Source organism: Sebastes umbrosus, chromosome 11 (genome assembly GCF_015220745.1).
Source record: "Sebastes umbrosus isolate fSebUmb1 chromosome 11, fSebUmb1.pri, whole genome shotgun sequence".
Taxonomy (NCBI): domain Eukaryota; kingdom Metazoa; phylum Chordata; class Actinopteri; order Perciformes; family Sebastidae; genus Sebastes; species Sebastes umbrosus.
The window spans coordinates 2,719,008-2,736,331 of NC_051279.1; the positions used below are offsets into that span (position 1 = coordinate 2,719,008).

The window sequence follows — 17,324 nt, forward strand, 5'->3', positions numbered from 1 at the left end:
TGTGTCACCCCCTGACATGCTTCTCTAGGTGTCACCTTCCCACCCGGCTTCACCACATGTGGAGTGACATGACAGTTAACTGATCTGCAGTATGTGCTGGGCATCATACTTTCTCTCCTAGTTTAGGAATACACATATTAACCCAACCAACAGAAAACATTCTTGAAACATTAACAGTGTTTCTTGCACTGTATCCTACTTAGGGCTGTACTTTCACCTCATTGTGTGCTGCATATATGTTTTTAGTTAAAAAGTTACATTTGACTCATATTTTCAACATTATTGTCTCTGCTAAAGAGATAGGATGTTGAATAAACCAATAAATAAACTATAAAACAGCAGCACCCTCAATGATATGAGCAAGCATGTCTGGTTAAAGGTTTCAAAACATAACGCGTCATATTTGACCGACTTTCACAGGCTGGAGAGAGAGAGACCAGCAGAGACCAGCTGGAGTAAAGACCAGGATCTGATCTGGGTCCAGTGATGAGACACAGCCCTCTACTGGTGCTGCAGAGCAAAGACACTGAGGGCTCTCCAGAGCTGATGGGAAGTCAACAAAGTCAAGCTACTTATAACTCAAATACTGATGATTATTATTATTGAATAATATAATATAATATAATATAATATAATATAATATAATATAATATAACATAATATAATATAATATAATATAATACAATATAATATCATATCATATATCTTATAATATAATATAATATCATATAATATCTTACAATATAAAATAATAATATATAATATAATACAATATAATATAATATAATATAATATAATATAATAACGGTAATTATATATTATAATTATTTATACCAGGATACATCGTAACACTTTATAATATCCATCATTTATAAGTGGTGAATTGATAGTTAATTAAACTTATTTTCCTATTAGCAAACAATGCCATAATTCATGTTTATTCATTTTTTAGTAATGCTATAATTTCTGTTATTTTATCATTAGTGTGTGTAATATGAAATGATTAGTTTAGAAATTATATATTGTATCATCGCTGATAAGAGACAATAACAACTATATTCTGATTACATTAGTAAACTATTATCAGTTTATTGTTGCATACATACAATTGTGTATATATATATTTATATATATATATACTATATTAAGTATTTGTTAGTGACAAAACATCTATAAACATTACATTGACAGATGGGCCAGAAACCAATTATTGACCATTGACAAAGTATTAATTATATATATATACTATATATATTTCTTCATATTACACGAACTAATGATAAAATATCAGAAATTATAGCATTACTAATAATTAGTAAACATTATGAATTATCATGCCATTGTTTAACAGTTAAATAACTATTAACTAAGTTTAATTAACTATCAATTTACCATTTATAAATGATGGTTATTATAAAGTATTACCAATATTTAAATTTTGTGAAACTTTATAAATCCACTCAGTTCAGCGTCACTATAAATTCAGATTAACTACCAACAAGCACAATACTGAACAAACTACAATATTAAAATTCTACTTCTTTTTTAACAGTGATGTTTCAAAGGCTGGACCTTTTTTATTAACGTTTTTTGCTTTTATTTAGTTAAAAAGAAAATTGTATATAATGTCCAGGAAAGTTCTGTCTTTTAACTTTTAAGTGAACAAGCCTCCAATGTCAAGTACATTTATAGGCATTCATATAGAAGAAACATAAGTATTTAAGATTAAAATTATGTTGTCATAATATACCAACAAATGAGCAGAAAAATAAAAACTGAGCCACTGACCTATAAACCCTGAGTGGTGATGAGGAGGAAATAAATGATCTTAAAATGGATGTCCTGCCAAGATGGAGGAGCCTAGTTTCATTTTTACTATTTTATTCAATGAGGTTTATATTTCACAACAAAGTGACAGCAAAAAGACATTTTGACAATTTTTATTCAAGAACATTTAGATCAACCATTAAAGTCAGAAAAGCTTCAGTCAGGAAAGAAACATAACTTAACAGGACTTTTCTTCATATGATCAGGTTCACATCATACATGTTTTTGGGATGTATCAGTCTTTTGACCTAATAACGGCATTTCTTCTTCTGTGGTATTTTTCACTGACCGGAACTTGTGTCGACATACAGTGTTTCAAAAACATTTGGTAAGCAATTTCTTATTAGTTTAACATTAAAATACAAGGAGATAAACGGACAAATTCCTACTCTCCCGCAAAATTTTAACAATATGCTTTAGCTGCCTTATAATGTTTTAAAATCAGATTCCAACTTGTTGGAAAATATCTATTACTCAGCAGTTTAAAATAAAAGAACAGGATTAGACAAACTAAAAATGCCACGTCTACAAGATATGGACGGTAATCTTTTTTTTTTTAAATGGATATAAAATGGATATGAATGTGACAAACTTTTGTTACATCAAGTGCAAGCCCAAAACAAACCTATAAATGACATTTGTAATATAAAACTTGGTAAAAAATACTAATTTAAAACTGTACAATCACCAAGTACACAGAGTGAGCACATCAACCGTTATTCAATTGGCTTCAGTGGCTTCGGCCTTTGGCTCCTGGGGACAGAAGATAAGAAAGCAGTCATATACACATATTATATTATATGTTATATACGTTGCTTGTTTTGGCGGTACGACAGTATATTCCCCCTCTACTGTGATCGTCATCATGCTTTCATTTCATCTTATTTGGTATATTGCAAGGTGTCCGCAAGTTTCATCAAGTCGGATAATTTTAATACCAAATCAAATCGGAAAAATTAAACCAAAGAAATCACACCTTTGGACTCAAGTTATAAATTGTAATAATCCAATTGAATTTTTCAGAACTTGCAGACACACAGCTGACTTCCCAGAACTTTTGTCTTTTTTTGTTGTTTATAATTATAAGTTTTGCTCATAATCACACTCCGATATATCTGCACTTCTTCAGTATTAGGAAATAATTTTTTTAAGCTTTTGTGACCTCAAATTAATACTTCAAACAAATAACAAAAAGGAATTAAAGTTAAATGTTTTGTGGTAGGCTAGCAGCTGTGTTTTGGTATTTAGAAGCCTACAAATACTAAATTAATTCCTTCATATTAATATTGTTAGCTTATCTCATTCATAACATTTGTTCTCATCCCCTGACAAGATAAGTTTACATAAAGTTATATTTGTCTACCCCTTATATATAGTTTAAAAACAGTCTGTTTATTTGCTAACATTAATTATTTATTAGTTAAACGGCACAAATTACCAGCAAAAATAATAAAAAATATGTTGTACAAAATCTTTCCCATAAAAAGAAACAAACCTCGGCCTTGGTGCTCCCATTTTCGGATAGTTTGGTCTTCTTTGCTTTGGCAGCCTTCTACAAATGACATGACAATTGATTACGAACAGATTAGAGCTCTCCAGCTAGAATACAATCATCACATGGTTCACATTAATGAAGAAAAACAAGTGTACCAAAACATCAAAATTGTTCCCCAAAAGGTCTTTTTCCCTTCAAGGACCTGAAGGCCATGAATCAGTTTGACATGTGACATACAGCATGCAGAGATGTTCGGTTGAGATCAGTGTTTTCGGTTTCATACCTTTGCAACGGGCTTTTTCTTTGCGTCCGCTGCAGGTCTGACTGGTTTCTGCAAAACAAGAAGACATTTCAATTAGTATTGTAACAGTAGATTACAGAGGAAAATAAATGGCTGGTGACACTGTGCTTTATAAACGTTCTCTCAAAAATAATTTTAATATTGTAATTACAAAAGAAATTTGATTTTGATTAATTGATACCGCGTAGTATATTTGTGCAATGCAAATAGACAAGACATTGGGTTTATGCTAATTTAAATTTCTGGATGAGGAACAAGAATGATCACAAAATAGCTAAATAATAGTCTTTTTATTGTTGATTAATTGTGTTTCTGAGGAGCTTACCGAAGCCAGCCGTGGGGAGGTTCTTCTTTGCTATTGAGATAGGAAGAAAATCTTCAGTAATGATTGCTGATGTAAACCTGATTTTTTAACACATAACCCGACTAAATATGATATTCATAGCCCTAAAAGTGGGCATTCCTGTCAAAAATAGCTTAAAACCTAAAACTAAATAAAATTACATTAGAAAGCAGCATTTAAACACAAATCCCAGTTATAAAACTATGAATGAAAGACTTTATTTTGAACATAAAATTAAATAAAAACAGACAAAATAATAACAAACAAAACAAAAGAGTAATAGTGTCTGAAAAGGAGTAGGTAGAAGTAAAACTTACATTTCCCTATACCCCTTACTCACTTCTCCTCTAATAACTCATCATAGAATGATAATATAATATGATATAATATATTATAAAATGATATTTTATAATATAAAATAGTATGATATCATATATAAACTATCCCAGATTTATTTACATCCCAAATTAAATATATGAACAGCATCCATAGTTTATTTACAACCCTCATATCCATCCGGAGTTAGAAAATAAACTATTGTTAAACATTGTATAATACTCTTGCAATAACAGAGAATATGAATAATATAAACAAATATGGTTATTTATACAAACCTCAACGGGGACTGTCTGAAAGACAAAAGAGAGAAAAACACAATATTAAAAATAAATAATAATTGAAAACAGTTTTATACATGACTCAACAGAACTCAAAACAGTCTTTAAATCACGGACATTTCTGCAGGCATGATGTTGTATTGGCGCTGAAAAAAAATAAAAACGCGCAAGTTTCTAGATTCTAGATTTGGACGTCACAAAGAACTTCCCGCGCATATTTGAATTCAAATACTGTTGGTCTGTCTCGTCACCATGACGACGCCTTGGCGCGCTGACAGCTTCCTTTGTTTTGTATCAGTGCGCGCCGACAGACAGCTGATGAGATTACTACTATACACTAATCTGTATCCGTGGAATCAACGAGGTTGTAAACCAGTTTAAAATTACATCCCAGATGAGGTTTCACAAAGAAAACATTTTTTTTATAATTATTGTCTTTATTTTTATTTTTTTTTATAATTATTTTCTTTATTTGTTTTTATTAATGTCAAATAGACAATTTTGTATAATTGCAACCAAATTAATCAAACAAAAATATTCATAATTGAGATAAAAAAAAACAATTTCACATTGATGCATTTGTTAATATAACATCAGCTGAAATAGATAGTTTTGGTTAAATTCCAACTGACTGACATTTTATTTAGAATCAACATGCAATGAGCAAGTTATTCAAAACAGAATGAGATAAAAATAAATATATAAATAAATAAATGTGACCTCCCCTCCCCCAACTCCTTCCTCTATTTTTTTTTTTTTTTGCAAGTTGTGCTTGAACTAACTTTGCTTTTGCTGGATATATAACCTGCTCTCCATTCTCCGTAGTAGATTATGAGTTATGCATTAATGTATATTAATATGTATAGTGATAAAATAGAGAGATAAACATGTTGATGTGTGAGCCTGGTTGGAGATCTGGAGATGTCAATGGCTGCACTGCTCCACAGCTCTGGCGCAGGGCGTGAAAAACACCATTAAGTCGTGTTTTAACTCATTAATATATATATTTTGCATGCCTACTTTAAGCTATAAACTGTTTATATTCGTTTAATTGTGCAGAATTATCCCGCCCAGAGTCTCTGTCTGTGTTCGAGCTGATGACGCTGCTCTGATGCAGCAGCTTTCTAACGGTAACCTCCAAACTAACACCAACATACAGAGCATTTATACGGTTAAATTCATATAAATAAACCTTACCTTCTTCTTGACCATGTTTGTTGATAGTTAATGAACTGAAAGCTCACAGAAAAAAGAATAAAAACAGGTTGTTTTTTTCTTTCCCGGGAGGAGGAAGAGGAAGAGATAACACACAACAACCAGCGACCAGAAGCTGCTGCGTAAAATGGCGAATGTTTAATGCAAACGAATGTTTTTGTAGTTTATTCGCTGGAATATAAGCACGAGACCGGATCGAACCAGTTCTGTGTTTTCTCGGCTGTCATTGGGCGCGAATACGTCACGTGATTCCAAGATACGTCACTTGATTCTAGAACGCGCCACCCACTTTTTTGTTAAAGAGGCAGGATGCATCCTGGGAAAATACTGAGTGAGAGAGAGCCGCGAGGAGGCGCTGCTGGATCGATGCTTTCTGATCGATTATAACATGGAAGTTTTTATTGGACTTTATTAGTTGTATCCCACAGAAGACATTCCACAAATGTGTACCATGATACTTTATACACTGTTGGTTAGTTTAGTCTAAAACATTACATCACATTGTAATTTATCAACTAGTACCTTTACACTGTGGAATACCACACTATAAAAAATACTACATTGCAAGTAAAAGCACATAAGAGTTAGCAGGAATGTATCAAAAGTACTAAAAAGCTCCCATTTAGTGTACTTTATTTATCATATATAAATTATTGGAATATTATTAATAATGCATTAACATGTAAGTGGTATTTTAATGTTGTCATGGTGCAATGTGTCACAGCATTTAATAGCTTCTGCTTATTTCCAATGCCCTAGGGGTATTTTCACACTGTGGCATTGCTACTTTTACTTCAAGTTAAAGTACTTCTTCTCAGAGAAGTGGACCTACTTTTTTTGTATTTAACGGAGTTCCTATTTGTCGATGAACCTAATAATAACCTAATAATATGGACGTTTTTATCGGACTTTATTAGTGGTAATCCACAGAAGACATTCCACAAATGTGTACCATGATCTGCAAATATTTCACTATCCACAAACATGTATTTTTGTATTTGTGTTTTGTAAAGTCACATCCACAAAATTTACAGGGCGATTTGCAAATACGCATAAGTTACTCTGTAAATACGTATTTTAAGGTTTACATGTAAAGTGATAAATATGCATTTGTGCATCTTTTTCTACACGTGGAATGATATTTGTGCATTTGCAGATCGCTTCCTGTGCATTTGTGGGCCATGTGACATTCGTAATCCTCAGAAGACAATTCACAAATATTTTATAAATATATTACGTATTATATATTTATACTATTATACGTATAATATTACAACTATTATCCACAGATCTGCCTCGGTACAAATTTGTCCAATCGGACAAAATTCTGTAAACAAACAGGAGGAAAGTTACAAATGTCACGTGGCCCACAAATGCACAGGAAGCGATCTGCAAATGCACAAATATCATTCCACGTGTAGAAATAGATGCACAAATGCGTGTTTATCACTTTACAAGTAAACCTTAAAATACGTATTTACAGAGTAAGTTATGTGTATTTGCAAATACAATTAAAACATTTAAATTTAAATTTAAAAATTATTTTTGTGAATGTGACTTTACACAACACAAAAACAAAAACACATGTTTGTGGATAGTGAAATATTTGCAGATCATGGTACTCATTTGTGGAATGTCTTCTGTGGGTTACAACTAATAAAGTCCGATAAAACTTCCATATTATTAGGTTAAAATTAGGTTCATTGACAGATAGGAACTCCGTTAAAGACAAAAAAAATAGGTCCACTTCTCTGAGAAGAAGTACTTTAACTTGAAGTAAAAGTAGCAATGCCACAGTGTGAAAATACCCCTAGGGCATTGGAAATAAGCAGTAGCTATTAAATGCTGTGACACATTGCACCATCACAACATTAAAATACCACTTACCTGTTAATGCATTAGTAATAATATTCCAATAATTTATATATGATAAATAAAGTACACTAAATGGGAGCTTTTTAGTACTTTTGATACTTTGCTGCTAACACTTATGTGCTTTTAATTGTAATGTAGTATTTTTTATAGTGTGGTATTCCAGTGTAAAGGTATTAATTGATCAATTATAATGTGATGTAATGTTTTAGATTAAACTAACCAACAGTGTATAAAGTAGTTGAAATTATATATAATATTCATAATAATATTCAGTCAAATATATCATTAATAAAATACTCTAAATTGGTCCATTTAGCTTTTTAGTACCTTTGATACTTTAGGTACGTTTTGTTGCTAACACTTATGTGCTTTTACTTGTAACTGAGTATTTTTATACTGTGGTATTGCGACTATTATTTAAGTAAAATATCTCTCAATAATCTCAATGTCTTCCTCTATTGTATAAAAGAAGCATTGAAACATGAAGATTGCCTCTCTGAAAATATAAATTACTTTTGTTAATATTAATATTGCCTATAGAAGGACATTCAAACAGCTAATTCTAATAAGTGGATTAAGAGGATGCTTTGCAGTTTGGATGTAGAAAAACTGACTTATCATAAGTAGGAGATAAAATTAAAGATTGTTTTTCCCAAATGAACAAAAACCAATAAACATAGTGTTGAAAAATATTTGTGTTTCTTTACTTGTGTTAGAATCGCTGAATGGGAGTCATAGTTTACCCACCTTTATATATGCACTACAACATTACAACTATTGGCTAAATATTTGCTTTAAAACAAAATAGCAACTATGTACACAATCATACTGATTTAATATATGCAATGAATTTCTTGATTTAACCTGGATCAATTAGTGGAGAGGTCCAATACTTATCCAACAGTTACTAGTAGAAATGAAAGGTTTCGATGATATGGCTGTATATATAAAGGCTTCAGTAATCAGTAATGGTTGAGATGTTCTTCGTCAGCAGCATGGACCTTAGAAAAGTGATATTTTTTTCTGATGCACATGTTAAGACATTACATACCAACATATCAAAAAGCCAGATGAAGGCAAGAACTGAAGACAGCCATAATATTGACATGTGATACGTTAAGTACAAAGGACTGAATCGTACATCATTTAGTCATATCTGACATACATTGATCACTTTATTCTGTTAAAGAAAGCTGGTCAAAATCTAGTTATGTCATCAACATCACACTCAACAAACAACACTTTCTTTGGGCCACAACGAAACTGCAAAACTGCAAAACTGCACTGACTTATATAAATCTGGACGGCTGCTTTGGGAACGTTCCCCTGGCTTTCACTCATATAATTTCCAATCAATGGCATGCATTTGACCGACAATTTACACAGTTACTTAACTACATCTTGACCAGACATTTCCACGTATTAGAGTTTTTTTTTTTTTTTAAATCTACAATCATAAATATCAATTATTCTACAGCCCCATAGGGGTAAAATTGCCCTCTCGTTTTGTACAAATCAGTAACCCAATGAAACCATTCCCAGTTACTGTTCACTCTTCCCTTTGCCACAGAAGCCCTTTTGGGAAGAGGACAGGAGAGGTTTCATCCCCATTTCAACATGGGTTTCTTTTCTCCCTCGGAGCCTTCCTAGGCCAAGACGGCGTCGCTCCATAGGTCATTAAAGTAAGAGTCTCTCTTGTGCTTCAGTGCGTCTAGGAAGTCCTGAATCCGTTCTTCCCGGCAGGTGGTGTAGAGCAGCAGTGCCTCTTGTCTTCTCTGGGCGTCGGCAGGCTTTCCGTTCCCATGATGCTGCAGGTGCTCCGCTACGCAGGTGCGATCCGCCTCCAGCTGCTGGAAGGTCTGATGCTCTCGATGGAGGTCTCTGGCTTTCTACAATACACAACACAAAACCTTTATTTGTTTTGGTGACAAACAATGTAGATGTATATTGAAATCCCAATACTGAATACATTCACAACAGACGGTACACATTATGTGACAGACGGTAGGCAACACAAACTGTTTTAACAAGTTAATACTGGACAAAGGTATTTACCTTGTCTTTGAAAAAAGTGTAAAAAAAAAAAAATCTACGCTCTTCACCAACTAAGCTGAAGTCATTAAGACGAGGTAATAAAGTTATAACAACCTTTAGCTGCTTTGCAACAACGCATGCAAAAGTTTATTACATTTTCTAATTTACGTTTTGCTCCAGAATAACAGAGTGACATCTCAAAAGTCTCAAAAATGACAGCTGAGTGCAGTTGAATCAACACCTTTCGGCAGAGTCACAATTAACAAACCTCATGACCCTCTACAAAGCTTTATTCGCTGCAAGTAGAGCTGCAACGAATATTCGATTAGTTGTCAACTATTAAATTAATCAACAACTATTTTGATAATCGATTAATCAGTTTGAGTCATTTTTTAAGAAAAAAAAATTCAAAATTCTCTGAATGCAGCTTCTTAAATGTGAATATTTTCTGTTGTTTTTACTCCTCTATGACAGCAAACTGAATATCTTCAAGACATCATCTCGGGCTTTGGGAAACACTGATCCACATTTATCACCATTTTCTGGCATTACCTGAATGGCTTTGTGATTTAACTGATATTGGAGGATGGCTTCACACAGGTTCCAGAAGGAGTACTCCGGCCACAGAACCGACTGAAACACTAGACAGGAGTGGGAAGTCTGCAGAGTGGAAGATAAAATAAGAAAATCAATATAAAAGGCCCAGAGGAGAAGCTGGAAAGTGTTGGACATTATGATCAACTATTTGCTTAATGCTGTCTATCATAAATTGCAACTCTAATTTGGTGGATAATACTTTGTTGTTGTAGGCAGAAAAAAAGATAAATTATATATAAATCATAAACAAAACTCTTTGAAAAACAAATAGCCTGCATTTCCTATGATCCAAACATGTATGGTTGATTTTAAAGGGAAATACAAAATACAAAAAGAACCCCCTGTATTCGGTTACAGTCTTAATGAGGTAAGGAAACAGAATCGGCCATATGCTGCGTTTCAGACAACTCAGAACTTGGAAATGTCCGACGTCCTACTTAATAAAGTACAATGGAACGCCACTCAAAGTCAGAGTTCCTACTTATAAAGTCTGGGCAAATCCAATTACCCTGACTTCACAAAAATTATTCGGTAAAACGTAAAAAGAAATATTGGGAGGCTGCACTGCTGAGAGTTCAATTGTGTGTACACTTGCCAAAGTTTGTCACGGTCAGCCATGGTTTTTGTTTATGTTTGTCGTTGGTCGGAAGTTGGAAATTTCAGCGTCGTGTTGTCTGGAATGCAGCAATAGCTGCCATGAATTAAGTTGTTGAAATCACATGACTATATAAAATAACCCTTTATTAAATTGAATGTTTTATTGTTAAAATCCGGTGGTCAGTTTTCATCTTTGCTGGCTGCTCCATTACAGATAAAGGCAAAGACAGACAGGATGTGATCACCGCAAAGTCTCACTGGGAAAACAAAAAGTAGACACTTCTACATCTGACACATATTTTCAGCTCTTGCAGATATTTTTTGTTGGCATCAAAGACAAATTGGGGTCAATGTCCACATAAACTAAAATCTTTGTTCAGAATCATGTTTGGATGGAGAGTACTTTGAGCAACGCAACATGAAATACACAAGTCTAAGCAGGGTTACAGCTACGGTGCCTGTAAGTTAGCCTAATTTGCAATGGTCAGTCAATTTGACATTGACTGACAGCCCTAATTCATTTATAGAGCACTCAAATACACTTTACACAAGTGAAATGAGATCTCTCATCATCATCATTTCTCCATGCAGTCATTCTCATCCTCACCTGCCAAAGAAGGAAGTCGCTGAGTCGCACCTCTCCAGAGGTGCGGATGAGCAGATCAGGATTGGGAGAACTATTGCTGTACAAACACTCACTTAGCAACGCCTCTGAAACATCACTGAGAACGACAGAACGACACAAACACAGCGTGTTAGAGTGAAAGCTCCCCAGGGTTATCTTTTTATATTCTACGTGGCATTACGGATGTTGGCAGGATATCACCACCATCGACTCTGTTATCATCATGTTTTACCTTGCTTTGATCAGGCCCTGCTCCACTCCCCAAGCCATTTCTCTGACTGCGTTGGTGATTTCATATCTTGATGTGTAGGCAAAGCACACATTCAGGAAACATCTGCAAAACAAGTATTTGTATAGCTGTTGTCATTTATAATATATAACATAAAATCTGCTTAAGTGTGGTGGTAAAGGGGGTGAGTGATTAATGATGAGGGGTTATAGAAGCAGAGGTACAAATGAATAACACATTTACTTATTGTGCGCCTTGGTTGTGATCACAGCTTTGGCAATGAGCTGCTGAAGGTCGAGTGGCAGCATGTTCAAGTCGCCGAGCACCCGGATACACACACCATGCTTCTCCAGATTGTCCCTGCAAGAGACGAGAGAGAAGTGTGTGAAAAAATGAAAAGAAAAGCATGAATGAGAACAGGGAGAACAAGAAGACTACTCCATTTAGACAAAGCTACTGAAACATGTCTGTCTGCATTTCCCACCTAGAGATACACAAAGGTGCCTACACAGAGGAATTTGCACTGAGTCGTCAGTTGGTACAGTTTCCCTGAAGCAGTCTGCAGTCCAATGTCCTCCTGTATAAAGCTGGTTAGTCGAGTGTTGGTGTTCAACACAACAACACTGACCAAGCCATCCTCTTGGTGGCAGCAGCCTTGTAGATACTAATAATGACATGCCCACTTTATGATAATCACATGCAGTTTGGGGCAAGTCATAGTCAAGTCAGCACACTGACACACTGACAGCTGTTGTTGCCTGTTGGGCTGCAGTTTGCCATGTTATGATTTGAGCATATTGTTTTATGCTAACTGCAGTACCTGTGAGGGTTTCTGGATAATATCTGTCATTGATTTGTGTTGTTTATTGATCTCCAATAATAAATATATACATATGTTTGCTTAAAGCAGCATATTTGTCCACTCCCATGTTGATAAGAGTATTAAATACTTGACAAATCTCCCTTTAAGGTACATTTTGAACAGAATAAAAATGTGCAATTCATTTGCGATTAATTATAGGCCGTCAGTGACAGCCCTACTCAGAAAGCAAGAAATTAGTCATTTGTAAAATATTCCTTGTTGCAGTAAAACATGAAGAAAAGTCTGTCAATCCAAGACTAGATTTTTCTTAGGCCAACATCTAGCGGTCATTTGTGGAACTGCAGATTAACACCTGGTAGTTGTTGGTTTTTGGACATCTATATTTGCAGCAGGGCTGCACTGTGGTTCAGTGGTTAGCACTATCACCTCACAGCAAGAGGGTCGCAGGTTGGGGCCCTTCTGTGTGGAGTTTGCATGTTCTCCCCGTGTTAGTGTGGGTTTTCTCCGGCTTCCTCCCACAGTCCAAAGACATGCAGGTTAGGTTACTTGTTGACTCTAAATTGCCCGTAGGTGTGAATGTGAGTGTGAATGGTTGTCTGTCTCTATGTGTCAGCCCTGTGATAGTCTGGTGACCTGTCCACGGTGTACCCGCCTCCGCCCAATGTCAGCTGGGATCAGCTCCAGCACCCACCAGTGACCCTGAATAGGATAAGTGGTTACGGATAACAGATGGATATTTGCACTAAGGAATACAGTTATAGTATAATTAGAGGCAACATCTACAGGTGTAGACTAGATATTCTGGTGTATTTACAAAGAAGAAGTCAGTATCAGCCAAACTAGCAATGGAAATAAGTGATATCGTACCCTCCTATTTATAAGTCAGGCTTTCTTCCTCTTGGCCATTCTGGCATCAGTCCACAGTATATCTTAACTCAATGGCCAAATTGTTTTCGTGTCAGTGTCGTCGTATCCAGTTGCGGCAAAAAAATAAAATATTTCTTAGTTAAATGCAACTGTGCTGATTTAAAAGGTGGTTTGCAAACATTCTTGTTATAGTTGGCTTCTTACTAACAATCTGAAGCCCAGTCCATTTTTTGCAATTTTTTCAGTCTTGCAAAAACACTTAACTTACTTTAACTACACAGCAGTCCCTGCATTTGGTTCCCCTCGACTTTACTTTAAGGAAGCTGTGATGAATCATGTGATGTAGAAAATCTGACTTGTCCCACAAGCAACAACAGCAAAGTGAAAAAGCTATTTTAAATCCCCAACTTGAATCTCACCGTTCCTCCAACAGCTTTTCAAACTTCTGCCTGGCGAGCTCCATCAGCCCCTCCACCTCGTTTTTATTGCGCTTGAAGTTCTCGATGCTGAAGGCGTACACGGTGACCTCTTGGATGTTCAGATGCTTACACCAACGTAAGGTCTGGTGTGGAGTAAAGGGACAAAAGGGTTACACACATTACATGAGCAACCTATTCTATTTTATGGCCAGGTGAACATGTGTTTGAGAAGCAACCTCACCTCTGCCAGCTTGTTGAAGCCCTGCATATGCCCTTCCTGGCGCTCCATGTTTTTCTTGCGTGCAAAGCGGCGGTTACCATCCATGATGAAGGCCACATGTTTAGGCATGGGTCCAGCCTGGGAGACACAATGCAGATCAGACACTGACAGAGACATTAACTAATGTTAATAATTGTGATAATGTACTAAATATTCTCTGGTTCCAGCTGGTTCCACCTTATCAAATACAAAGATTTCCCTGTTTTTTGTTTTTTTAGAGCTTTCGACTGCAGTAAAACATGGACCCAAGCTGTTTCCTAGCAACGCAATTCTGTTGCCATTCCGTTGAAATGCGCTAAAACGAGGCGTTTCTGACAGAGGGTGAATACAGGTATATTCAGACAGACAGTACGAGGAAAATAAAGTGTTGTTTGAACATTAAATCATCTAAACATGTTCTAGTAGAAACACAAAATACAAGTATGAACCTGAAGATGAGCATGATATGGAACCTTTAAGTTGACTTGTTTTGGAACTATATCTGTATATGTGTATACATGTTCTTTTCTGTCAACATGAACTAATAAAGAGTTGCTCTTCTTTTTTTTTTATTGTGCAGTGAATTGATTCTTTCATCAGTGGTTAGAGGAGTCTTTGAGGATTCTGGTCATACTGGTATCTCCGGTTAAATGTTGCTCAATGAGCCTCTGGGGTTTTTAATCAGAATCAGAATCAGAATGGTGTTTATTGCCAGGAGTAAGAGGTATACACTAGGAATTTGCTTTGGTTTTGTTGCTGCAAATAAGCAGTATAATAACAAAAGAATAGATTAAAAACGTTAGAATAAAATAAGAATAAAAAAAAAATGAAATTCTACCAATATACAATATAAGCTATAAACAAAAATAAACATGATATAAACAGATAGTGCCGGTGTGCAAACAGGTAATTAAACATCGCTGGGTAGCCCATTTCTTTTTGGGTTAATTTTGAGAGGTACATACAAAGAGGAACATAAGATAAGATAAGATAAGATAAGATAAGATAAGATAAGATGAACCTTTATTAATCCCTGGAGGGAAATTCAGATGTCAAAGCAGCAACATCAGCAAACAGAGTGAAACACAGGAGAGGTAAAGGTATACACAAAATATAAAAACAATAATAGAGATATAAAAGATACAGAGTGAATGGGTGAACATAGTGTGTATAAATCAATAAATAAATAAATGTAGTATGTACATATGTGCAGTCTATAAAGTGGTATATAGGAACATATAAGAATACACTGATTCAGGCTTACCTTCAGGATATTGGCTGAAATCTTTTCAAGCAGGTTTAATTCACCTTCTCTGATCCACGACATGGTCTGAAAAGAGATGATTTTAAAGGTTAATGAATGTCAACCTTTATAACACACCCTACAGTAATCACACACAATGACCACAACACTGTTACACTGCAAGAACATTATCTGATGTCTAATTTAACATGTAATGTCTAAAACAATCTGAGATTTCCCCATGAAGCCATGCAGCTCAGTGATTGATTCCTCCGTTCAGTCTGACTACAGAGACACGAACTGGACCTATGACTTTATTATCGTAATATTACGACTTTTTTTTCTCTTAAACTTATGATCTTAAACTGTACTAGAGCTTTTACTCTTGTGTGTTATATTCTATTTTAGCTTTTATTTTTAGCTTGTTTTTATTTTCTAATCCCTAATGTTTTTAATTAACTCTTTTAATTATGTCTTAATGTTCTTTTGCACTTAGTCGCAATGTTCTTGAATGTTTATGTAAAGCACTTTAAATTGCCCTGATGCTGAAATGTGCTCTACTAATAAAGCTGCCTTGCCTTGTCTTTTTGACATACTATACTATGACTTTTTATTTTATTTTTTCGACATGCTATACTATGATTTTTTTTCTCGACATTCCATACTGTGACTTTTTTTTATTTATTTTTTTGACATGCTATATATGACTTTTCTTTTTTTTTTTTAAATGTACATGCTATATATGACTTTTTTTAAAAAAAATGTACATGCTATACTATGACTTTTTTTTGACATGCTATATATGATTTTTTTTTTAATTTAAATGCTATATATGAATTTTTAAAAAAAAATTTACATGCTATACTATGACTTTTCTTTTGACATGCTATATATGACTTTTTAAAAAAAAATGTACATGCTATATATGACTTTTTTTAAAAAAATGTACATGCTATACTATGACTTTTTTTTGACATGCTATATATGATTTTTTTTTAATTTAAATGCTATATATGACTTTTTAAAAAAAAATTTACATGCTATACTATGACTTTTCTTTTGACATGCTATATATGACTTTTTAAAAAAAAATTTACATGCTATATATGACTTTTTTTTTTAAAAATGTACATGCTATACTATGACTTTTTTTGACATGCTATACTATGACATTTTATTAATTTTTTCCACATGCTATATATGACTTTTTTTTTTTTTTAAATGTACATGCTAAATATGACTTTTTTAAAAAAAATTTTACATGCTATATATGACTTTTTTTTTTTTAATTTACATGCTATATATGACTTTTTTTTTTTTAATTTACATGCTATATATGACTTTTTTTTTTAAAAAAAATGACATGCTATATATGACTTTTTTTTTACATGCTATACTATGACTTAAAAAAAAAAATTCGACATACTATACTATGACATTTTTTATTTATAACTTATACTAAGGATCTAATAGAATCTACTGAGTGAGAAAGCACAAAATCACGCCTGTTAATGAATGTCAACCTTTATAACCCTCCTACACTAATCAGACACAATGACCACAACACTGTTTACACAGCAAGAACATGATCTGATGTCTAATTTAACAGTGAATGTGTAAAACATGTGAGATTCCCCCATGCAACCATGCAGCCATGCAGCCAGTGATTCATCCGTTCAGCCTGACTACAGACACTACAGAGCTGAGCTGCTATAAAAGGCTTTAAAACCCTCAAACAGAGTCACTATTAGTCCAGTAAACACCTGCTCCTGATAGAACCCGCTTCATTCATTCAGACTGCTGAACCGCGCGCTGTTCTAAACACATTTACTGTCTTTATTATCACATCTCAGAGAAGCTTCCAACTCACAGCCTTTACGATGACGACCTCTTCCGCATTGGAGTAAAGTGACGTCAGCGACGCAGTGACGACTTCCTGTCAGATGTTTAGTAGATTT

General features: G+C 34.3%; 1 protein-coding gene and 1 long non-coding RNA gene across 3 annotated transcripts; both read right to left on the reverse strand.

The window, feature by feature from the left end:
* Positions 1-1,924: 1,924 nt before the first annotated feature.
* LOC119496919 lies at positions 1,925-5,977 on the reverse strand. Its single transcript, XR_005208838.1, has 6 exons — positions 5,781-5,977; positions 4,581-4,595; positions 3,949-3,978; positions 3,606-3,653; positions 3,323-3,379; positions 1,925-2,580 (listed from the first exon to the last, which is right to left on the reverse strand). It is a non-coding gene; the product is annotated as an uncharacterized LOC119496919 (long non-coding RNA).
* A 2,378-nt stretch (positions 5,978-8,355) lies between these two features.
* dhdds (dehydrodolichyl diphosphate synthase) lies at positions 8,356-17,324 on the reverse strand. 2 transcript variants are annotated; one of them, XM_037784590.1, is made up of 9 exons: positions 17,237-17,324; positions 15,388-15,453; positions 14,106-14,222; positions 13,865-14,007; positions 11,999-12,115; positions 11,759-11,860; positions 11,509-11,623; positions 10,260-10,367; positions 8,356-9,562 (listed from the first exon to the last, which is right to left on the reverse strand). In XM_037784590.1, the coding sequence occupies exons 2-9, from the start codon at positions 15,448-15,450 to the stop codon at positions 9,320-9,322; spliced, it is 1,008 nt and encodes a 335-aa protein (XP_037640518.1). In that variant the 5' UTR covers positions 15,451-15,453; positions 17,237-17,324; the 3' UTR covers positions 8,356-9,319. The 2 variants fall into 2 exon arrangements, with proteins under 2 accessions (XP_037640518.1, XP_037640520.1); XM_037784592.1 differs by lacking the exon at positions 17,237-17,324 and adding an exon at positions 17,130-17,228.

Excerpts from the sequence above, each read along its gene's own strand:
- dhdds (XM_037784590.1), bottom strand. The coding sequence starts at position 15,450 with ATGTCGTGGATCAGAGAAGGTGAATTAAACCTGCTTGAAAAGATTTCA. Across the intron at positions 11,624-11,758 it reads CAGGGCCTGATCAAAGCAAG|TGATGTTTCAGAGGCGTTGC; the intron begins GTAAAACATGAT and ends TGTCGTTCTCAG. Across the intron at positions 10,368-11,508 it reads GCGACTTCCTTCTTTGGCAG|ACTTCCCACTCCTGTCTAGT; the intron begins GTGAGGATGAGA and ends TCCACTCTGCAG.